We start from the raw sequence: 24,799 nt of genomic DNA on the forward strand, positions 1-24,799 counted from the left end.
GCTGAAATCATGTTAGCTGCAGCGGCTTTAGCTTGGCTTTGCCGGGTTGTAAATTTACTGCAGCTGGAAAAGGATTAGCCATTTTTTTTTCTGGTAACCCAGCTTTAACTGCTCAAAGATAAGACCCATTTACATGAAAGGAGGGAAGGAAGGAGGGGGAGAAGACCAAACTGCAATGAATGAATAGATAGAAAGATAAATACAAACATTTTTAAATACGTAGAGGATTTTTATCGAACATGTATCGAAATGAACATGTATCGAAATGTAATTTCCTCTATTTCCACAATAGGAAAATGCATCTGAACGGACAGCTTATTGAAATGTATCAAAGGAAGCCATCCTTCTCCTGTTTTACTAGTTATGATCAAAGATGTGATCACGAATCACTGATCTTACAAGAAGTCTCTCTTTCTGCCTAATATTTGGTGTTCCTTACAAACAATAACCAAATAGCATTTAGCAAAAAGTGAAATCTATGAACATTTCATCGTATTTGTACAAGGTTTAGAAAGTTATACAAATGGAACTTCAGTTTAATAAATCACCGGGTATATTATATGGAACACCAACGTATCCACAGTTTAGATTTATGAACATGTGTATCAAAATTAATCTATAAATCTTAACAGATGGTTTACATTGTAATGTAGACACATACATACATATCTCCAAAATGTGTGTTACCTATGGACTTTGCATGCAAAACCTATTGATATAAATGCAGAAATTGTCATTGACCTTACTTATTACAGTCTTCTACTCCTACTGTCCTTCCACTATGGGGGGAGGGGGCAGGGAAATCTAGCGCTCTGGTGTTGAACAAGGCTTAGCACTATCCAATGTGTGTTGCTGAGTTTAAGTTGCAAAATAGTATTTCAGCAAAGGATACAAAAATGGATATTGTGTACAGTTGCAATAGTGACACAACTACTAAATAACATTTATCAGAGTGCTTTCCATGTCAGGTAAGTTGAAACAATAGTAAACACCGATAAAAAATGGTCCTTTGTACCCAGAGCATTGTATTAAATAATATTTTTCATCGGCAAACTTCTATTGACTCTTCCCATCTAACCCCCTTCTCGTCACACACAAGCTAATTTCAGATCTAGCACTGTTGACATTTATTCCACTCCATCACGCAAACTATCATATTCTGCTTTGATTCACATCTTGTACCATCTCTTTCACTTCAGACAGTGAAGCTGCAGAGGGTATAAATCAGGCCAGGATTTGGCCCAAATTCAGAACGGTGTTAATTAGATGAACTGGGAAGAAGTGTAGGAGTGTGATGGAAACTTGCACTCTCTCAGTTGTCAACCAATTATTTAAGGCAGCCCAGTATAAAATAAGGCACAAGTTTCCCTTGTTTACTCTTTTTAAAATGTTTGTTTTACCATTGAACCAGATATAGAGCTGGCCAAATAGGAAAAAAAAAAAAGTTAGTAGCTGATGGAAATTCCTCCGCCACGGGGAAAACTGGTTATTATTGTCGTCTTGGTTTGCACTGATGACGATAGGTGATCTCCCTATTCAGTAACTGCAGCAGGGGAATAGTAACTTTCCGAGGCAGAGATTCCCCAGTAAGCGCTTCGGGACCTGCAGGGTTATTCTCTCTCTGTGTCTCTCTCTAGCATGCACACAAACCAACTAGAGGTCTGGGCTCTCCCCCCTCTCTCCCCTGTGATGCAGCCTGCTTGACGTGCGCTGGATCCAATAGGCTGTCGCCCCTGTGGGTGTTGCTACACACTCATTGGTTGGCAGGAGCAGGGCGCTGCGCAAAAACAGAAAAGCCGAGCGCTCGGAGCTCAGAAACTGCCAGTAGAGATCACAGGAGCTGGAGCTGGGACAGGAGGAGAGCTGCAGCGAGAGAGCGCGTGAGAGAGAAGAAAAAGCAGCAAGAGAGGAAAGACTAATCAGCACCTCAATAAAGAGCAAAACGATGACTATCATCATAACAATGGCAATAAAAGAAGAAAATATAAATAAAGGAAAGAAAATATAAAATAGCAATGATTATTATTATAATAAAGGAGAAAATCCCAGAGAAATTCAGAGAATGAAAGTTTTGGGCGGCAAACCTTCTCTCTGCCTTTTTGATATTAGATCCTTTTGCTGGTTATATTTTTTTTTCATTTTTTCTGCCTTTTTCTGCATCTAAAGAGGGCATGTCCAGCGGTTCCTCCAGCAGCCTCTACCCCTCCTGCTCCCATCAGGAAGGCAAACCGAGGACAATCTTGAAATATAAAAATTTCCTCCTTGGGATTTGCTGCTGCCGCTGCCTCCACTGCCGCTGCAGCGGTGCAGTGCCAAGACTCTCGGAATAAATAAGAGCGGGCTACTGTGTATACTGTGTGTATATCTATCTATTTATCTATCTATCTCCATACAGCTCTAGGTATTATTAGTTGGCCATTTATATTGAAGATCACAGATGAGGTGGGAACGCCTATCTTCTTCGTTTGCTCAGCGTGTGAAATAATCATAAAAAAAGAGGGAAATGGGGAAGAAAAACTCCTAATATGAAGCAGAAGGAATAATAATAAAACCCCTAGATCGAAATCCCACTCAGATCCCCCTCCCTCCACGCACGCACACTGCCCGCAGTATTTTGAGAGGGGGAGGTGGTGGTTTCTGAAGGAGGAAGTGGTGTTGGAGGGGATCTCTTTCCCCTTTTGGAGATGATTGTGCTATTCCTCCTTGCCTTGCTCTGGATGGTGGAGGGAGCCCTTTCTCAGCTTCACTACACGGTGCAAGAGGAGCAGGAGCATGGCACGTTCGTGGGGAATATCGCCGAGGACCTGGGCTTGGACATTACAAAACTTTCGGCTCGCCGCTTCCAGACGGTGCCCAACTCCCGGAGCCCTTACCTGGAGCTCAACCTGGAGACCGGGGTGCTGTACGTGAACGAGAAGATCGACCGGGAGCAGATCTGCAAGCAGAACCCCCCCTCCTGCCAGCTGCACCTGGAGGTCTTTCTGGAGAACCCCTTGGAGCTGTTCCGGGTGGAGATCGAGGTGCTGGACATCAACGACAATCCGCCTTCCTTCCCGGAGCCCGACCTGACCGTGGAGATCTCCGAGAGCGCCACGCCGGGCACCCGCTTCCCACTGGAGAGCGCCTTCGACCCGGACGTGGGCACCAACTCGCTGCGCACCTACGAGATCACCCCCAACAGCTACTTCTCGCTGGACGTGCAGACCCAGGGCGACGGCAACCGCTTCGCCGAGCTGGTGCTGGACAAGCCCCTGGACCGCGAGCAGCAGGCGGTGCACCGCTACGTGCTGACCGCGGTGGACGGGGGCCAACCCCAGCAGCGCACCGGCACCGCCCTGCTCACCATCAGGGTGCTGGACTCCAATGACAACGTGCCCGCCTTCGAGCAGCCCGTCTACACCGTGTCCCTGCCGGAGAACTCGCCGCCGGGCACCCTGGTGCTGCAGCTCAACGCCAGCGACCCGGACGAGGGCCAGAACGGCGAGGTCATCTACTCCTTCAGCAGCCACATCTCGGCGCGGGCCCGGGAGCTCTTCGGCATCTCGCCGCGCACGGGCCGGCTGGAGGTGAGCGGCGAGCTGGACTACGAGGAGAGCAGCGTGTACCAGGTGTACGTGCAAGCCAAGGACCTGGGCCCCAACGCCGTGCCCGCCCACTGCAAGGTGCTGGTGCGGGTGCTGGACGCCAACGACAACCCGCCCGAGATCAGCTTCTCCACCGTCAAGGAGGCGGTGAGCGAGGCGGCCGCGCCGGGCACGGTGGTGGCCCTGTTCAGCGTCTCGGACCGGGACTCGGAGGAGAACGGGCAGGTGCAGTGCGAGCTGCTGCAGGGCGACGCGCCCTTCCGCCTCAAGAGCTCCTTCAAGAACTACTACACCATCGTCACCGAGGGGCCGCTGGACCGCGAACAGCCGGGCGGCGACGCCTACACCCTGACGGTGGTGGCGCGGGACCTGGGCGAGCCGGCGCTGAGCACCAGCAAGTCCATCCAGGTGCGGGTGAGCGACGTGAACGACAACGCGCCGCGCTTCAGCCAGCCCCTCTACCAGGTCTATGTGAGCGAGAACAACGTGCCGGGCGCCTACATCTACGCCGTGAGCGCCACCGACCGGGACCAGGGCGCCAACGCCCAGCTCGCCTACTCCATCCTGGAGAGCCAGATCCAGGGCATGTCCGTCTTCACCTACGTCTCCATCAACGCCGAGAACGGCTTCCTCTACGCCCTGCGCTCCTTCGACTACGAGCAGCTCAAGGAGTTCAGCTTCCAGGTGGAGGCCCGCGACGCCGGCGAGGAGCCCCAGCCCCTGGCCAGCAACGCCACCGTCAGCATCATCGTGGTGGACCAGAACGACAACGCGCCCGCCATCGTCAGCCCCCTGCCCGGCCGCAACGGCACCCCGGCCCGGGAGGTGCTGCCGCGCAGCGCCGAGCCCGGCTACCTGGTGAGCCGGGTGGCGGCGGTGGACGCGGACGACGGGGAGAACGCCCGCCTCACCTACAGCATCGCGCGGGGCAACGAGGCCAGCCTCTTCCGCATGGACTGGCGCACCGGGGAGCTGCGCACCGCGCGCAAGGTGCCGGCCAAGCGCGACCCCCAGCGGCCCTTCGAGCTGGTGATCGAGGTGCGCGACCACGGGCAGCCGCCGCTCTCCTCCACCGCCGCCATCCAGGTGGTGCTGGTGGACAGCGCGGTGGAGCGCCAGGGAGGCGGGGGAGGCGGCGGCCTGGGCGCGGGGGGCGGCGGCGCGGGCGGGGCGGGAGGGGAGCATCGCCCCAGCCGCGCCGGGGGCGAGACCTCGCTGGACCTGACCCTCATCCTGATCATCGCCCTGGGCTCGGTGTCGTTCATTTTCCTGCTGGCCATGATCGTGCTGGCCGTGCGCTGCCAGAAGGAGAAGAAGCTCAACATCTACACCTGCCTGGCCAGCGACTGCTGCCTGGGCTGCTGCTGCTGCTGCCCCTGCTGCAGCCGCCAAGCCCGGGCCCGCAAGAAGAAGCTGAGCAAGTCGGACATCATGCTGGTGCAGAGCTCCAACGTACCCAGTAACCCGGCCCAGGTCCCCGTGGAGGAATCGGGCAGCTTCGGATCCCACCATCACAACCAGAACTACTGCTACCAGGTCTGCCTCACTCCGGAGTCAGCCAAGACCGACCTGATGTTCCTCAAGCCCTGCAGCCCATCCCGGAGCACTGACACTGAGCACAACCCCTGCGGGGCCATAGTGACAGGTTACACGGACCAGCAGCCAGACATCATCTCCAATGGCAGCATATTGTCCAACGAGGTAAGGTTCAAAGGGATTTGTAACACTCTCCAACCCCTTCGTATCTAGCAAGCTTCGCTCAGCTGTGCACGTTCGTTACAGGTGCATGCGTCCCTGTGCTGCTTTGCTTGTTTGCTATTATTTTTACGGTTTTGACAATGAAAAATGAGCTTGCTTTTGTTTTCTTATGTACTCTGATGCCCCTGATTCTCACTCTCCCTAGGGCTTGCAGGTCTCAACCACTCTGGATTCTCTCTTGTCTTGTCAGTGTCACTGTCAAGCTGCACTGCAGTCTTTTCCCAACCCCATCTTTGCTTTCAATTAGTCTCTTGAAGCTGTTTCCCTTCGTTTCCCTTTGAAGAATGTCGTTTTTCTTTGCCCCTCCTTCATAATAGCCTCTTATCCTCATGCTTCTTTGATCATAAATACTTGCATGGTTTTCATCACCTGTCAACAAGAGAGCCTGACACTGCATAATAGTTTCAGCTGTGATCTACCTTAAAGTGAGTCGGTTGCTTCTTTTCATTTGAAGCATTAGTTCTGCACTGGACAGCATTTCAGAAACTGTTGCATCCAAACTCCCACACCACGTGAATATGAGTGAAGCTTGCTAGCGTCTCTGTATTAAAATAACATAATGATATACTAGTTTCTAATTTTATTTTAACTGTATGCTGTAAATGAAACACCTTTCCATCTTCTAGGCATTGCTCCTCGCAAAATCACTGCAATTGGCATTAATGAAGTTACCTGCACAATGAATTCAGAGTTTTCCTAATGCAAAAAAGTAAAGCATTTATATGTGTTTCTACAAATCTTTGCATGTACAATTAAGGCTGTGGGGGAAACCCCTCTGGAGTTTGTGAACATCTCTATACTTGGCAGGAGCTTTAATTAATGTGAAAATTAGTGTTCATTAATTGACTTTTTTTTTTTTACTCTGCCTTAACAGTTCTTTCCTATACTGAAGGAGAACTTGAAAATAAAACGTCACAAAAGAATTTCCGTGAAAGCATATATCAAGGCTTAACATTCTCACCCATTAAACATGTGGTCTATATTGTACTATCTAGTGCGTAAAGATTTCTGTGGAAGCTTATATCAAGACTTAACAGTCTCCTATTAATCATTTTGTCTGTTGTCTTTTAACTAATGTGTGCACCAGTACATTATGATGATGCACCACTGAAAGAAAAAGCAGTGTTCCTTAATACTGATTTGCTGAATACTTCAAGGCCAGTTAAGATATTGTTATATTTTGTTTAAAATTGTTTTAAAATCTTTCTGAAATATTTTAAATATTAGCCTTTAGTGTACACCCTACATCAGATGTTTATAAAGAGATGTGGCTTCTGGTACTTTTTGAGGGCAACAGGATATCCCATATTTTCTTTTCAGGACTCAATCTGTCTGATTATTACTCTCCCTTTTTCTCATATAGGATATTTAAAAAACACAGTGGGACAGATTAAGACCCCCCCTGGCTCACAGTGAGTGGTGTTTTACACCACAGGTAGCCCCATTGATTTCAGTGTAATTAACTTACACTTGTGGTGTAAGATACTATTCAGCATGATTAAGGGGATCAGGAGTTGGCCTTAAATAACTGAGGAAACCCCTTATTTATTGATCTGTAGTCCCACTTGCATGAGTAAGGCCACCAGGGTTTGACCCCTTAAATGTAAGGAAAGAGTTATTTATGGCCTACCTATAGCTGTACCTTTGTGATGAGTGTTCCTGGCTGAATGTGTGTGCCTTCTGATGTCATTGGTTGTAAAAATATTGAGTTCAAATAAGTTCCAATTATTTTTTTCTAGACAAAACATCAGCGTGCAGAGCTCAGTTATCTAGTTGATAGACCCCGACGGGTAAACAGGTATGAGCTCCTTGTTCTTGTTTTCTTAATGTAGGAATTTATCCAAGACGTATTTTAGCATGTGTGAGTGGGAATGTAGAAATGTGTTTACTTCAGATGTAAAATAATAGCTAAACAACCAATATGTATTTAAAATTATGAATTTATTTAGAGATACCATTAAATAAAATAAGCAGTGCCACATAAACATCTCTGAATTATGGCAGTTGTGAATCTGTTTTAAGCCATCTGAAAAGAGAGCAAATTCTAATTCTGTACTCGTCAAAAATGTGCTTTAAATACTTATGAGTCTCTCCGTACATTCTGACAGACAATATTGATTTATCTGAGTGTTAATTTAGACTTCCAGCTTAAGCAAATGGTACCAAATTATTTACAACAACTACATGTAACACAGGCAGTGTAATAATGGCTACTGTCTATTTCGGTTGGATTAATAATGCCTGAATATACAAGTTTTGTGTATGATGGACAGACTGGTTCTTCAGAAATAGTGTTGCAGAGAGGAGGCCTGGATGAATGCAGCACCATGTGTGGCCATGTGATGGCAGAAGAATGTTTTATGAGTCCCTCTTCATGTTTATTCTCATAAGATTTTTGATGTTTCTAGTTCTGCATTCCAGGAAGCAGACATAGTAAGCTCTAAGGACAGTGGTCATGGAGACAGCGAGCAAGGAGACAGTGATCATGATGCCACTAATCGAGGTCAATCCTCTGGTAAGTCTGATAAGGGAATCTAAATATTTGATCTTTTAATAAGAGAGCCAGAAAGGGCAATTATGTGGTTATAAATAATATAACATGAGTGTTTATAGGTACAGCATATGTATATAATGTATGGATGGATGAATTTACTGTCAACTTGATGGTATACTGAGATAGTCAAGAGATTGTTTCTCAACCCTGACTAGCTTTTGAGAAGTATAGCTGTTTTCTGCAAGTTGTTCTGTATCCTTGGCTCTTCCTGCACATTAAAGCAAAGTTGTTGGTATATCTTTATAGCAGACCACAGATTTTTCAATAGCCGATTTGAGGAATTTCAGAGTATTGGGCAACTTTGGTTAGTGACTGTAGCTGGCATGGTAGTGTGAAGCATAGTGGGAGTTCCCAAGGGAAAGACTGAACTCTCTGATTGAATGACTGCCAGATTGTGAGGATTTTTGCTGGGATCAGTGGAGACACATAGAGTGCTTTGAATATGTAATGTGTTATACTTTCAGACTTTCTGAGGCTTGTTTTGTAATTCAAATAAAGGGACTATGTAATATAATGATGTCCTTGTTAATGAGTAAAAGGTATACAGTGGTCATCCCTTCAGTCCTAATGAAAGAAAAAAATGTTTAAAAATACTGTTAGATCATGATTTAGAGGAGATAGATGTGTTTAAACAGTGGAATTATTTCTGCATGTATGTTGCTCTCTCTATGCTCTCATATTAGTGTAAATTATTTTTGAAAGATAGGCTCTGTGTATTTGGCTGTAAAACATACACACACACACACACACACACACACAAAGTACACTTCAGCTAATAATTCTGTTGAACACATTGACCAGTGGTGTGGGAACCTCAGATTAGTTATAACTTATTTCTCCTTCTTCTGCAACCTGTAAAAGGCCCAGGTATTTGCTGCAAGTGTTTTATGCAAGGTGATTTCAAACTCCTTCACTTCCCTCCTCTTATCCCCTTCTCACTGATCTCAGACCAGCATTCCCAGAAGCATCAAAGAGAAATGATGGTTGTTTTCCTATCTTGCCCAGGAGCTGTGGCTGCTACAGTCCCTTGCTCTGCTAACATGCTGTGTCTTCTCATGCTCTTGCCACTGTCTCCTTTGCCATGGGAAACCCAGGCACCAGGGGAAAACGGGACACTCAAGGGCCCCTTTATATTGCTGCAAGTCATTAATATGCAGACCTAATGAGACTTGAGAAAAGCCAAGAGTCTCCGGAGCTCCCCGCTCCTTGCCGGGCTTCCCACTAGTTGAACAGAGTGTCTATTTTGTGTCTGGGAACCTGACAACAAACCAGGTCTTGCCAGAAGTTTACATCTGAACACAGAGCCCCCTTTCATTTTTGTCCTATATATGGTGTATGATTTATTGTTGTCTTAAAAAGCAGTGCATTTAGCCTTCCCCCACCCATTCTTTCACACAGTTTCTGATGCGCAGCAATCAGTGCTAGAGAGTTATAAAAAGCTCCCACTCCTCCTGCCCCTCCCTCTGTTTTTTTAACTTAGCTGCATTTCATTATTTTTTTTTACAGTGTTTTACTGCAGCACTCGTCTCAATGAACATTTCAATCAGTTTAGTCCCTCAGCATAATGAACCATAATAACCAAACAGGAGAGAAAAGAATAAACAGCTGCATAAGGGGCTGGATTTGAAAGACTGATGGTGGCAATATAATCACATAGTTGCACATCAGCCAAAAGCTATTTTATTTTGAAATCATCCAGTTCTGTTACTATACTTATGTTTCTGCTTCCCCCACCCCCTCCTCCTTTTTAAAGTAGTATAATTCAGACATGAACATTGAAGCCATTCTCAAACTTGGCACCAGTTTTCAGACTGAGCCAATTCTTTTTGTTGTTTTTGTTTTACAATGAGGAAAAAAAAATCTGCTTTGCTCTTTTAAAGACATTTAATTTGTTTTAAAATAATGGTTTAATATGATTTATGGGCTCATGCAATTAAAACAGAGATTTGATATGAACAAATGAAATTTGACAATAAGCTTTCTGTCTAATCAGAATTAATATCACAAACTGAAAACACAAACATACAAAATTCAACATCCAATTTTGATAAACTACTACAGTGCATTTAGCGTAATTATTTTGCATAAGGATTTTTACAAAGCGGGTAATAAATATGTATTTACAAGGTATACTGGAAATTTCTACAGGGTGTTTTGGGTCTATTTGATACATATAGTAGTAAAGTCTTATATAAATCCTGGGCTGAATCTTGCCGTCATTACACAGACATTGGCACCAGTGATGATGATACATACAGAGAAGGAGTTCAGTATAAAACTTGTATTCACTTTCAGTACTTCTTAATGAATTATATGAAAGAATGAGAGTAAATCTTGTTTGAATTTCAATGTCTGAGGACATTGCTTCTCAATTAATTTTAAATGTAGCTCTTCGATTTTCAATTCTTTCCAAATTAGCAGAGAAAACACATTGCTCCACAGCAAGGCTAGGAAAAACAAAAACATAATGGTGAGCAACATCATCTCAGTGAAAAATTATATATGTGCGGCCCAACTGTGCTCTCTTATCCCCTTATGCTTCTCTTCCGCCTTTCTGCTTATATGCTATTATCACCATCCTTCCTTTGCATTTGTCTTTTATTTCTTCCTCTAGCTCTATATTTGTTTCCTTTTGCTTTCTTCTCTTTCGCCTTTCTTTATATTTTGTTTTTTTCGTCCTCATCATCATTTTATCATCTGTCTCTCTTCTTCTCAAGATAGTACCTGCCACAGAATAGCATCATATTCATGTCCAGAAATACTTGATAAATGGTTCCTACGGCAAAATTAAATATACTCCTAGTCATTTTCACACTGCAGGTGGCTTTGCTTGGAAAAGCATTTTGCACTTCACTTTACATACTGTGTGACTGCTCCTGCTGTTACCATTTGTCCTGTGGTAGTCCAGTGCCTGGTCAAAGTGACTGTGGAAGAGGTAGTGGTTTAATAATTGGGAACCATGGCACAGATACTTATGCATAATGGGAGTCTTTCACTGTGTGATAGAGCCACCATGCTCAACTGCTTAGGAGGTATATTGAACTAAGTTATTACAATCCTTTGAAATATTATAGGCCAGATCCTCTGTTGGTGTAAACTGCAGCATCAGTGACTGAACCAAGAATTTGGCTCATTTTTTTTAATTCATATTTTCTTAATATTGATTGAATTTAATGCATGTGAAAGGTGCTTGATTCTGTCTGTCTGTCTTAGAACTTATATGGCCCCCAGTACTGTAGCATCTGAATACCTCACAATCTTCTATGTATTTATCTTTCCAAGACCCCTGTGAGGTATTGAACTACTATTAGTCCCACTTCAAGTTGGAGAATTGAGGCACTCCCATTGAAATCAGTGGGAGTTAGGTGCCTAGATGCTTTTGAAAATCCTACTATAAGTGACTTTCCCAAGATCATACAGGTAGTTTGTGGCAGAGCAAGGAACAGGCTCTCCTGAGACCCAGGCTAGTGCCCTCACTGTTGGACCATCCTTTCTCTCTGACTTAGCGTCTTGGAAAGAAAAGTCCTTATTTATCTGTAGAACAGATACAGCTAGAGCAGTGACCGTTGTAGGTTCCCACATCAACCCCTAAATGTGCATCAATCATATTCTAAAGAAATCTCTTCTAAGAATGAAATTAATTTGTTCTCCACACCTAATTACATTCTTGGCCTCTCTTTTGGGATTGCCAACATAGATGCCAGTTACTGCTCTGCATATATATGTGTTTAAGTTTTATGAGGTAGACACCTGTCCACAAGGACTTGGACTGATGCTGCCAGTTCATTTCATATAGCTGGTCACCAAGTAACCATCTGATGGTAATGGCTTGTAAACACTAGATTTTCACTTGGGATCTGCTGAGTTCTGTATATCATTAGTTTTACATTACACATTTTATGGAATTAGTTTTGTAACATAATTGGGCAGGTATATTTGCAGGTAGAGATGTATATAAAACGTTGTAGATATAACGATACACCCACATTGTTCCATTAGCAAGTATGTCTTCCTATTCTGTAAACAGTTCAAACATGCAATACCAGAGACCGCAAGGCTAAGATCTAAAATTAGACTTCCTCTCACTATGGGCAAGTGTACACTACAAAATTAAGTGGACTTAAGTTACGTTGACATACAGCCACCACAGTAATTGATTCAGTTTTACATGTCCACACTATGCTTCTTGTGTCAGCGGTGTGCATCCTCACCAGGAATGTTTGCACTGATTTAACTGCCAGCGTGGGGCATTGTATGATGGTTTCTGAAAGGCAGCTATAGTCAATATAAGCAACACAGTATCTACACTGACACTGTGTTGACCTAACTACATCAACTTAAGCGTGATGCCTCTCATGGAGATGAAATGCTTAAGTCGGTGTAGTGGGCAAGTTATATTTGTGGAAATTCCATTTTAGTGTAGTCGCTAACAGATTTAGGTCAACATAAGCTGCCTTCCGTTGACCTAACTCTGTAGTGTAGACCAGGCCTATATCTGTAAGAGACGGGGCATTACAAAGACATCTGGTGAGTTTCTAAGAGTTTAAGGTGCCAGTTGTGCCATTCCACACCCTCATATCAAGTGATTTGTGCAACGGCTTTAGCACGAGCCAATGTGTCTATCCTGTGGGATGCAGGAACAGCAGCATATGGTAACTGGTATGGGGAAAACAGATTGAGAAATAAAAAGAAGAGATTCCAGTGGTGAAAGGACAGAAAAAAATCAGTATTCCTTTCCAATAGAACAGTTAAATACTGTTCTGAAGATCATTTGGGCAAAAAAACCATGAGGGTGAACATAAAGTGGTCTAGAAAAGTGCTTTGACTCTAGCCGATTTTGGGGGGTGGGGGGAGCAGGATTCTTGCATTCTTAATGATGTTTGCTCCTCAGTGATCCAGATTAGACTTTGAAGTTATTATTTGGAAGAACTGAATCTATCTTGGGGATGTTTAGGTCTTTATTCATGCTGTTGTGAGGATGGAGACAGTTTTATGCAGGGCAGTACATCAGTTGCCTTGTGAAGGCTAGCTTCATAACAGAAGAAATTGCCAGTATGCTTTCATTATCAATAAAAAATGATGCTGTAGAAAATAACACCCTCTGAAAAAAGAACAGTTGCTTTGTTAACACTTTATTAGTATTTGCTATTTTTATTACATAATTAGCATTAATAATATGTTTGAATATATTTATTAATTACTCTAAAGGTTTGGCATGTGGATCATTTTTCTTTAATTACATTTAAAATATAAGTTATTTAAAAAATGAATCTCAAAAATTGCCTAAATATCTCTTTGATCTAAAGAGAGTCTTTCATGCCAACTAACATACATATTCATAGACATTTTTGGTTTTGTCTTTTTAAAATTGAGATAAAAGGGATACTTCAGAAAATCTGGTCCAAACCAACAAATTCAGGAATGAGAGTTAGCATTAAAACTCTACCCTCAACCCCTATCTCCCTTGGCCATCCTAAATATGTCAGGCCATGTGGCATGTGAAATTGTTCACTGTCCAGTGACCTATCCAATAACTGGATTACAGGGTAAGGAATGATCTCCTGGTCTTTTTTCATGCATATATTAAATTGCAGTGTTTATCATATATTGCTATTTGAGAACTCTGTGCCAGATATTTATATTCTTTTCATGCAGATATTGAATTTATTCTCACCTTTAAAATCTCAGTTTATCTGGTACTTTATATTTTTCAATTCAATTATAGTATGAAATATTTCTTCACTGTGGATTTACAATTATGATGGATAGTTTAGTCCAGAAAGACTGTACATCTGGCAGGATATATGAAGGAGATGCAATGGAAGTGTTATACTGCCTAAACATTTTTTTTTTGTTATAAATCACAAATACTGTGTTTCGTTTATGAAGGAGTCCTGTGCCGGATGCTTTATTTTGCTTTCTGTGATATAGCCTCTTTCCTGCAACACGGAAAAATAGACAATCATTTTCCTTTCTCTATTGGTTTGTGCATTGAATACTTTCTGTTAGAAACAATTTGCGAGAATGTCATCCCATTATACCATAATTAAAAAGGACGAATATTTAGCTATTATATCATAGTTAATAAAATTGAGTATAGGTACCCATGAAATTTCAAAACTAGAATGCTAATTTGAATTTACTGTGCTCTAAATATATTAATATCTAAGGTCCTGATTCTGCACCCATTAAAGTTTGGGGGAATGTAGCCACTGAGAAATGGGAGCAGTCATCCCTGGACACTTGCTCCCCAGCCACCCACCTATATACGCACTTGAATTCTGGCTGTCTATTCCAGCCGTGGATATTAGTAGCTAGATCTTTATTCTTAAATCATCTTCTGGTACCTTCTCTTTCCTTCAAGATAAATCAGATTTGGTACATGCAACATATATTTCAGAGCCCCCTGTTTTCATTTCTTCATTTATTAAAATGTTGATTTGTAGTGGCTATAACATCATTTTCAGGTCCTATAATAAGCTGTTACATAAACCTGTTTGTTCAATGCACTGCAGTTGACAAGCAGAAATCAAAGGAAATTAAGAAGTAATAGGTGGATAGACAGAATTTTCCGGTTTAGGAGCTGATATAAAACCAAAATGTTAATATATCAGGTAATTTTCCAGGAGAAAAATAAACCCAGGGAGAAGTGGGGAAAAAAAAAGGTCTGCCCTTGAATAAATATCTAAAGCTGTCTCTTCCCACTGGCAAAACAAACAAACAACAGTTCAGTGCTTATCCTCAAGCTTTTCTTTCCCTTTCCCATCACCATTCAGTTTCAGAAGACATTGAATTAATTTGGTCACTGAGGTAATATTAGTGAAATGAAATTTGTAATAATTTTCCTACAAAATATATGGATATTATTCACATTTGACTTACATTAGGAGATCTGAAAACTGAGTATATCAGTTTGAATTAAGTGTTGCATCTACCTACTCATTTGCAAAAATCCTTAAAATATAAAGAATGCCTTACTCTGCATAGAAAAAAAATATTGGAATTGTTCTAATACTAGTGTTAGTATTGATGGTGTGTGGCCACCTCTTTGTAGAGTGTACATGGGTGAACCTTTCTTTCTCTGTTTTATTTATCATCCCTTTTTTGTAATAGATGCTACCATTATGATATCAAGAACTAAACTAGCCAGCTACCTCATAAACAATTTGTATGTCTTGCATGCTGTTCCCTGTCTGTTTCCTTAATTCCAGTTGCAGTTCACGTTTGCATTCATCAACAGCTCACTGATCAGTAATTTATTTCCAGACTTCTGCGTATCAATTATCAATGGAAGGGTATAATCGAAGCTGGACTTAGTAACAAAGATAGCTTAATTTAAAATAAAAAAGTCATTATAAGGTGAGATTAATCTGTGATAAAAGCTTGCTTCTTCTTTTTATCATTTATCTAAATGATTGCCCTCAGTTCTCAAACACTTGTTGATAACTCAAAGGGGATTCTTATTTGCTGGAACATTGTTTTCCATAGTGAGAGATAACACATAACTATTACTAATATTAATCAAATTGCAATGCAGAATTGTGGCAGAATTTTAAATACTAATCCTCACCCAGAAGTTCAAGCTAATCAAGTTCTTTATGGTGTAGACTGGTGAATAAGCTACAATACATGAATCTTGTTGTAGGTGTTCAGATTTTTTCCTAGTTCTCTTTCAGTGAGTTATGACACTTTTTTGTAATTCTAATGCACTGGTTGTAAATACAATATTTATAACTGATCTTGTTCATTTTTGACACATACATATTCTAAAACATTCAGTTTACTCTACAAATAAAGGGAAAAAATACCTCTCTATGATTGTGCTCTTTCTGTATGCTGTTGAATATCAATCTGAGAGAACAGAATTTATTCCATTTTACTCCAAAGACTTAAGAAATTACTCCCTTAAGAAATTTAAGCCAACAATTTAAGGAATCAAAGTCAGGAAATATTCAGTTGAAATACCGGTCTGAAGGTAGTCAGTGGAAGTATTGCTTGTCACTGAAATCTTAATACCTTTAAAGGATTTGTAAGCGAACAGTTTTCAGTTGGTGGAGACAAGTGTTTGCTGATATAGTAAGCATTAACACATTTGTCAATAGTATCTGCAGCCATGTCACATGGGACTACAGCTACCTTCGTGCCACTAATTACAGTAATTTACTATGGGACTCTCTCCAGTCACTAGAGTGGCTTGGTGATGGTAAGAACCACTGTGGTGGCAATGATAACTAACTCTGAAGAATTAATTAAAAGGATGGTCTTAGTAAATCATTTTTCTCGCACATTCAATTGATACGTACATTCACCTATTTTGTCAGAACTGCTTTTAGTAATTCATAGTCTCTGTCTATATACATTCATATACACACAAACAATTGCTTTACAGGAGTCATAAGTATTTAGTTTTCAAAAGTGAATTCTCAGATTTCTTATTACTGAAATTTCATTCTTTTTGTAAGATCCATGTTCATCAATTTTTTCCCATTTGTACCTTATTAAGTATTAACAAGCGATGATCTGCTGCCATCACCTGTAAATTGAGTTAGTCTTGTACCTGAATGGGTTCTAGGAAGTAAGGTTCACAAGAGATTCTGAGAAGTGAATCATCATCACACTTCTTCTCATGATTGTTTTGCACACTCTGACATTCTGGCAGTTCCTCTCTTTGTAAATGGTGGCATTGACTGGTGAAGACCAAAATGATCCGATCTTTTATTGGTGGAATGAAGGCAGTGGAAAGCGTACTAGTAAGATTTCTCTTCCTATCTCTCTTTTCACCCACCATGTTCTTTCTCATCTATCAGCAGCTTGTCATGATGCTGAAGCTTATATCTACAGTTTCTTTCTCTTTCCTGCTTGCAGGCATGGATCTCTTCTCCAATTGCACAGAGGAATGTAAAGCGTTGGGCCACTCGGATCGGTGCTGGATGCCCTCCTTTGTCCCATCCGATGGACGTCAGGCTGCAGATTATCGCAGCAATCTGCATGTGCCCGGTATGGACTCTGTTCCGGACACTGAAGTGTTTGAAACACCAGAAGCTCAGCCTGGGACAGAGAGGTCCTTTTCCACCTTCGGCAAGGAGAAGGCCCTTCACAGTACTCTGGAGAGGAAGGAGTTGGATGGACTGCTGACTAATACACGAGCGCCTTACAAACCACCGTATTTGAGTAAGTACTATTCAAAAGGCTGCGTCAAAATGTTCCCTTTGAGGGAATAAAACTTGGCTCTCTGCTATCCTTACTACGAATAATACAGTCAGAGTATTGGAGGCAATGAGAAAAAAAATACTGCTCTTGGATTCAGATACCACTGAAAAGGACATTGTTGAATGCACTTAAAAAAGAAAAGACTTTGTGTCATGATAGTAGGTCACTGTTGTTAGCAGCAAAAGCAGTATAAGGTGATGGCAAGCTAATTTTTTCTTTACATTTTAACTGCTCCAGGTGCCTCACTTTCTTATTGATACTGAACATTATCACTTCATCAAGCAGTGCTGGTATCATACCTACATTGCTAACATGAGGCAGGGTTTGGAAGACAGCAGATGAGTCTTTTCTTTCTTTTTTTTTTCCACACTGTTCTCACTATCTTTTACTTTCTTGGTCATCCTACAAGATATAAACTTGCATATTCTGCTCAATGCTTTCTATCTTGTTCTGAATTCTTACCTCTTTTATAGTCATCATTGTGGTTGGGTGACACAGAAGACAGTGTGTGGACATAGGAAAGATAGTTAATTATGCGTTTTGGATTCTGAGCTAAAAGGTGTACTAAAATTGTACTTTGGTCTAAGATGTTTTACCACTATATTTACTAGCCCATTGTACTTTATTAAGCCATTACAAGATCTCCCTTGACTTGAAGAGTTTATGATGCTCATTTAGTCCGTGTGACTGGAGCTAAGGAGAGCAGTGTTATACCAGTGATCCTTCTTAGAGTAACAGCTGTCCCTTAGGACAGTAGGTGAGGTGAGGAATGTTTCTCTGGAGTTGGCTTTTTATTTAATTTTTAAATTTCAGATGAATTCAGTAATTGTCAAAAGTGCTGCACCGAGAGCTCTGGAAACTGAAGTCTGTTTCCACAAAGGTTCAGCATGGACAGCAATGGTGCTTGTTTCTTTGATCTCCCTCAGCTCTGTCCTGGTAGCATGAGGGTACCTTTCAAAGTGTGATGGTAGTTCAGTCTTCTTACCCATTCAGTCCTTGGATTTTCTGTTGAAACTACGAAAAAGGTTAGAAAATTATTGATTTTGTGATGTGCACACTCACAAAAGGAACTGGCCTGAGGCAAGCATCTCATTTCACATAGGCCAAAAAAACCCCCCACAGCCATCAGCTAGCAATGTCTCCTATACTCTTCTGACAAAGGTCAGATGTGAACTGTTGACCTTGTAGTGAACAATTATGTTTTTCATTACCAATCCCCATAACCATCCAGGCTTCCAAAAGTGTCTTTTCGTAATAGGGCACATTCTAGCCATGCATTATTAATTTCATCTTCATAATTTCAGCTAAAATGTTTGGATTTTATAGCACTTCCAACCGCATTATGAGAATGTCTCTGTTTTTGTTCAGTTTAGATACATTTGTTATAGTGAGGATTATCCATAACAATGCCAAACTGATGCTTCTGTTTAATTGTTCTACGGTTTGGAGGTTGATTATTTTAAAGTAAATGTGCCTTTTCCCGTTAGTTTAATTTTTAAATTTGTGTACAGTTAAAATAAGCTATTCAGTTTGTCAATCTGTAAGCAAATTGTCCCATAGTTTATACATTTATATTCTCATGCCATAGTTTGTGAGGAAAGTAAATAGTTGAGGTAACATTGGAAAGAGTGAGCGATATGTTGTGAATTGGATTCAGCAAAATTAAATCTGGACTTTGAATTTCACTGGGCTTCCAATACAAACCTTCAACAGAATCTAAATTAATATTTCTGTCTTCTATTTTCCCATATTTAATGTTTGCATTGGTACAATTTTAGAATTTAAAATATATAGCAAATAATAAAAGAACAAAAAAAAAAGAAAGTGAACCTATTACTCTGTAGAGCTGAGCAGATAATTCACAATGAACAATTTATTCATTGAACAAGAAAAGAGGAGAGGCTATTTTCAATTTAGTTTTAAGGAATGCACAGGAGATGCATTGTCCAGTTCAGGAAATAATTATAGTTGAGGCACTAATTAATAGTGACCACAATATAATTAAGTTTATATTTAAGGGAGCACCTAAAAATGGAATGGTGATAATAAATTTTAGAAAGGGTGATTTTTTTTTTAAAGAAGCTAGTCTGACATCCGCAAGTGAGGAAAATAAAATCCTCAAGACTCAGCGTGGTTGCTATTTAAGCACACCATACCAGAATCATAGGACATATGCAAAACCCTAAATGAAAAGAAAGCAGGAAGGTAAGAAAAAAAAACAAACTTATGGTTAAATTGCAAATAGAAGAGGGTTACTTGAGATAAATAGGTAACAATTAAAAAAATACTTAGCTTAAGTAAACCCAGTAGAAAGAATCCTAAATTAAAACAGATAAATTGTAAGACTGAAATTAGGAGAGATAAGAAGGTCTTTTTAGAACAAATAGCCAAAGACATGAAAACTAATACACTTTTTTTTTTTTTTTTTTTTTTTTTTAGTATGTCAGAGGTAGGAAGCCTGTGAGAGAACAGGTAGGTTTGTTGATCTGCAAATATTGAGGGTAAAGATATCACAGAGAAGCTAAACAGTATATTTTCATTGGTCTTTACAAAGATAATGTTAGGGAAGCTACCTACCCCAGGCCAATTTTTTTCAAGTAAAGGTGAGGAAAATGAAACTGAGGTGTGAAAAGATGAGGGGCTTGAATAAATGGATATATTAAAGACAAACAAGTCACTAGCACTGGATGGTATTCATCAAGAGTTCTGAAGGAAGTTTAGAATGAAATGGCAGAATTTGTAACAAAAATCAGCTACTGTGGGGGGTGTCTCATAGGTGGAAAATGTAGTACTTTTCATTGGAGGAGGGGTCCCCAGCCAGCAAGCCAGAATATTTAGCCAAGTTCTTTGAATACTGACCTCATCCTGAATAAGTAATATACAATGTAGTATGCTAATGTTTTATTGTAAGTTTGCCTTAATAAAAAGTGTTGTTTTTTTTAAAAGACACTAAGCATGCTCCTGAAAATTACAGGCCAGTATGCCTTCTCAGTTTAGTTCCAGGTATATGGCTGAAGTAGTAATGAATGATGGAGTTTTAAAACAATATAAAATTATGAATATAATATATTAGGAACAAACCAGCATGGCTTCTGTAAAAGCAAACCCTGTCTCTTCAATCTATTAGAATTCTTTGAGGATATTTTAGCAATGGTGAATAAAAAAGAATTGGTTGATATGATGAACTTTGTCAAAAGCTTTTTGAAAGTTCAGACAAATTATAAGAGGCTATTAAAGTGATTAAGCATAGTCACGGGGTTAGAGTAAAGTATTATCACACATTTGAAACTGTATAAGAGACAGAAAATTATTAGGAATAAATGGATTGTTTTCAGCACCAGCAGAAGGTTAACAATGGGGTTCCACAAGGGCCCATGCTGCTTAATATATTTAAAAGGGATGAAAAGCGAGGGGGTAAAATTTGCAGAAGACAGTAAATTATTTTGGTTAGTCAATACTATAGTACAGTGTTTCTCAACCAGGAGTACATGTACCCCTGGGGATATGTTGAGGTCTTCCAGGGGATACATTAATTCATCTACATATTTGCCTAGTTTTATAACAGGCTACATCAAAACCACTAGCAAAGTCAGTACAAACTAAAATTCCATACAGATAATGACTTGTTTATACTGCTCTACATACTATAAGCTGAAATGTAAGTACAATATTTGTATACCATTTGGTTTATTTTATAATTATATGGTAAAAGTGAGAAAGTAAGTAATTTGTCACTAATTCTGTGCTCTTACACTTTTTTGTATTTTTATGTCTGATTTTGTAAGCAAGTAACTTTTAAGTGAGGTGAAACTTTGGGTATGCAAGACAAATCAGACTCCTGAAAGGGGTAAAGTAGTCTGCAAAGGCTGAGAACCAGTGCTATAGTAGACTATGAGGAACTTCAGAGGGACTTAGCAAAACTAGGTAAATGGGAACATACATAATGAAAGGAGTCATTTGAACTATTCTTGTACCTTTATAGATTATAAATTAACTGTTACCACTGAGGAAAAAAATACTTTAATATCACTGAGGACAATGTAATGAAAAGCATCTGGTTCATGTGCACTGGTAGTTACAACAGTAAAGAAAATGCTATGTTGTACAATGGAATAGAAAATATACTGAAAATATTATAATGCCATTATGTAAATTCATCATACCCTCTCACCTTATTGCTGTGTTCATTTCTGGTCACTCCAACTGAAAAACAAACAAACAAAAAACAAACACACAAAACCTCATAGCATAATGATTACAGGCATGAAAATACTTCTGTGTGAAATAGTACTGGGAAGATTAATACTGAATAGTTTAGGGAAGATATGAAAGGCAACATGAGGAATATAGAATAATAAATCATACAAAGAAAGTAAATTAAGCAGTCCCATTTACCCTTTCTTATAACAAGGGAATGAGGGGGCAACAAAACAACTGCAAACCAATCAATTTAAAATTCATAAAAAGGGAACTTTTGTATTACTTTTGATACAATTCACAGTTAACCTGTGGAATTCATTGTTATGAGATGTAATTGAAACCATGAACTTGGTAGAATTTAAAAATAGTATCAGACATTTGTATGGATAAATGAGAACATCAGCAATTACATTCGAAAGTATGGTGTTATAGAAAGGGATATAAATCCTCATATTTCAAGAGTGTTCAGAAGAAACTTCTGCTATGAGCAGGTTATTCCATTATAGGTTTTACTTCATCTTCCTCAAAAGCATCTGGCCCGGGCCTGTGTCAGAGGCAGGACATCTGACTAGCTGAACCACTGAACTTATTCAATATATCAATTCCTATGTTCCTGTGAATTTAGCTCATTTTTATGCTAATGGAATATCCATGAGCAGATCATGATATCCTCAAATTCCTTTGTTATACTAGGTTATTTGATTAATATCTTTTCAAAATTTTCACTCTGTGGATTTATCATAAATATTTGAAATTCACGCTGTTCTGCTTAGTTGTGACTCAGGCAATAAATCACAGGGTGCTTTACACATTTCTGATTGGATGAATGCACAAGCTCTACTAAATTGAATACTTGGGCATGCAAATTTAAAAATTCATTTTCTTCAAGTAGTCAGGCATGGACTTGGAAACTAACTTTCAGCAAACATCTTTCCTATTAAAACTTGGTCATTTGAAGAGTCACAGAAATCAAATCCTGAACATGGGCCAAAGCAAATTCATTAAAAAATTTGAATGAATATTGGGGTGGGGGAGGATTGTATTTTTTCCCCAGCTCTAATTTTAAACCTTTGTTGTTCTTCTGCTAATAGATGTTTGTTGTTTTTGTGGTCTAATCTCTTTGGGCCAGGACAGTGTCCCACTACATATCTGTACAGCACCCAGCACAATGGGGCCCCAGTCCTCATTGTAGCTTCTGGCCCAAAGGGATTAGACCATCAACCTGTTCCAAATCACCTAGGACCAGATCCTGAGATGGTATAAACTGGTATAGTTTAATTGAATTCAGTGGAGCCATACTGATTTCCAGCAGCTGAGAATCTGACCCTTAATTTTAAAAATGTATTGACTTTCATCCTTTTTAAGCAAGTTTGTGTTTCTTGTGGGTCATCATGGGTCATCTTTGATTGACCCATTGATACATATTTTAGATAGATAGATAGATAGATAGATAGATAGATAGATAAAATACTTTTGAGAGTTTCTGAGAGTTGTGAATTGATATCAATAGAGAATTATTTTTTCTTATCAGAAGCAGAACAGGCACAACATGGACAGCGGCAATATAAGGCAGGAACTAACCAAGCTTAGCTACACTATTCACCAATGTGCCTCAACCTGGACCTCGAGTCTCTCTACATTTATAATCTTTGACCACAATTGTTATGGTTTTGTTTGATATGAACTCTAGGGCTCCAGTCCTGCAAAGACTTAGGTACATTCTTAACTTTGCATGCATGTAGCTTAACTTCCCATTGAAGTCAACAAAATTGCTCTTATGCATGAAGTTAAGTATATGCATATATCTTTGAAGAACTGATTGCCTAGGAACTGGACTATCAACTAATCTAAACAAGATATCAAAGAACAATCATAAGGTATGTTTTTTTTTCCCTCCCATAGCCATTGTTAGGGTTAGCAGAATTCAGTTTTTATGTTTTTTATAATTTTGATGGATAATGTCAATGTTTATTTTTAAACATTTTTTTTTATCAATTTAAATTTTCACAGTTGTGGAAAACTGGGGGAGATCAGACAGCGGGGGCTCAGACAATAATTATTTAATGACAGTAGATGTTGAAATTCAAAAAGTTAAAGCTTTATAACTGTTAAAACATAAATTGTCAACATCATGTGTTAAAATATACAAAGTAAATATCCTTAAATCAAACACTAATAAGTTCTCAAGCAGCATTTTTATTACTTTAGTTTTCTGAAATTCTGATTATCATCAGTGGATATATTTTTTTATTGGTTTGGACATATCAGTGTTTACCGACATTTACTGTTAAAAATCGGATCCTTCCAAATGTAGTCATTATCCATCAACTTGAGTTGGTTTAGAATAAATGACGCAGAAGTAAAAAGTGTTCCATATCTTTTTAACATTACTCTGAGTCAGTCACTGCCCTGTGGTGATTTTTCCCAAGGAATAAAAGTGTGTTGATAAGGATTTTTATTTAATTAATTAATGAATTTATTTATTGGATTGTGGGTGTCCCTAGTATCATAGAGAAATATTACTTCATGATAGCATATATACCACAGAACACTTTTCAACAAAAGTAAAAGCAAATATATGAAAAACAAATTTCATTAAGAATTCTATTGTATTTTTTGTAAAATTCAAAATCAATCATGTAATTAGTGAGGCTCTTATGTGCTCAGTACTGTGGAAGCAGAATTTTCTTTTCTTTTCCTTTTGTGTGTTTATGCCTTCTTTCTGAAAAATCATTTGCATAGTTTTACCATAGCTTTAAAATATAATACAAACCATGTAAACCAAACAAACCATATATTCACCAATATTGTGGCATTATTTAAAAACATTAGTAACATTTGAAAAAAAAAAGATGCTTGATTTTTAAAAGGAGAGATAGTGGCCTTGTACTCATTTTTGCATGTGCATTTATGCACTTATAATTTCTCACACAGTTGTACAAATAAAGCAGATATTGGTACCATAAGGCTTAGTTGGGCCTCTATCTTGTGATTTTTCTCATGCAAATGCAGAATTTTCATGTAAAATTGTGGTACATATTTGCAATTAAATATATACAAACATGCACCAAAAATTCATGTGCAATTGGGTTCTTACGTTTAAAAATTGACTGTAAAGGTTGAATTTTTCAAAGGTGGCTTCAAACACGTCTGCACTGAAATGCACAAGTTTGAGTACTACCATTTGTGTGTGCAAGCAAAAGAATATGTATGTGTAAAACTCTGCATGCATGCGTGAGTGAGTTATGCATGTGCAAATTCTATAATTCTGTGCACAAAGATGGCTAAAAATGTTGCTCCTCATCCTGTAATCTGACCCATAAAGGTGATCCCCTTACATTGGTATGGAGTCCCAGTAAAGTGCATGGAATTCTGCCTGGACAACTATATGACTCAGATTACAGGATCCAGGCTTCTATGTGAAAATGATTTAAGCATGCAAAATTGCACACACAAAAATTGGAGGCTGAGTTGAATAGATAGCTTTTAATGC

The 24,799-nt window shown here is 39.7% G+C and overlaps 1 protein-coding gene across 4 annotated transcripts in view; it reads left to right on the plus strand.

Moving 5' to 3' along the window:
• The first annotated feature begins 1,829 nt into the window (after window positions 1–1,829).
• PCDH10 (protocadherin 10) overlaps window positions 1,830–24,799 on the plus strand; it is a 37,370-nt gene continuing 14,400 nt past the window's right edge. The window contains exons 1-6 of one of the 4 annotated variants that reach the window (XM_084626102.1): window positions 1,830–5,285; window positions 7,082–7,140; window positions 7,751–7,857; window positions 16,762–17,067; window positions 19,546–19,578; window positions 22,838–23,422. In XM_084626102.1, coding sequence (XP_084482228.1) covers window positions 2,685–5,285; window positions 7,082–7,140; window positions 7,751–7,857; window positions 16,762–17,067; window positions 19,546–19,559 — 3,087 coding nt within the window. In that variant the 5' untranslated portion in view covers window positions 1,830–2,684 and the 3' untranslated portion in view covers window positions 19,560–19,578; window positions 22,838–23,422. Of the gene's footprint in view, window positions 5,286–7,081; window positions 7,141–7,750; window positions 7,858–16,761; window positions 17,068–19,545; window positions 19,579–22,837; window positions 23,423–24,799 lie in introns of those variants that run through there. The other 3 variants (XM_084626101.1, XM_084626100.1, XM_084626103.1) reach the window with 3 other exon arrangements.

The sequence above is a fragment of the Lepidochelys olivacea genome (genome assembly GCF_965140295.1).
Source record: "Lepidochelys olivacea isolate rLepOli2 genome assembly, chromosome: 4".
NCBI classification, from domain to species: Eukaryota; Metazoa; Chordata; order Testudines; family Cheloniidae; genus Lepidochelys; species Lepidochelys olivacea.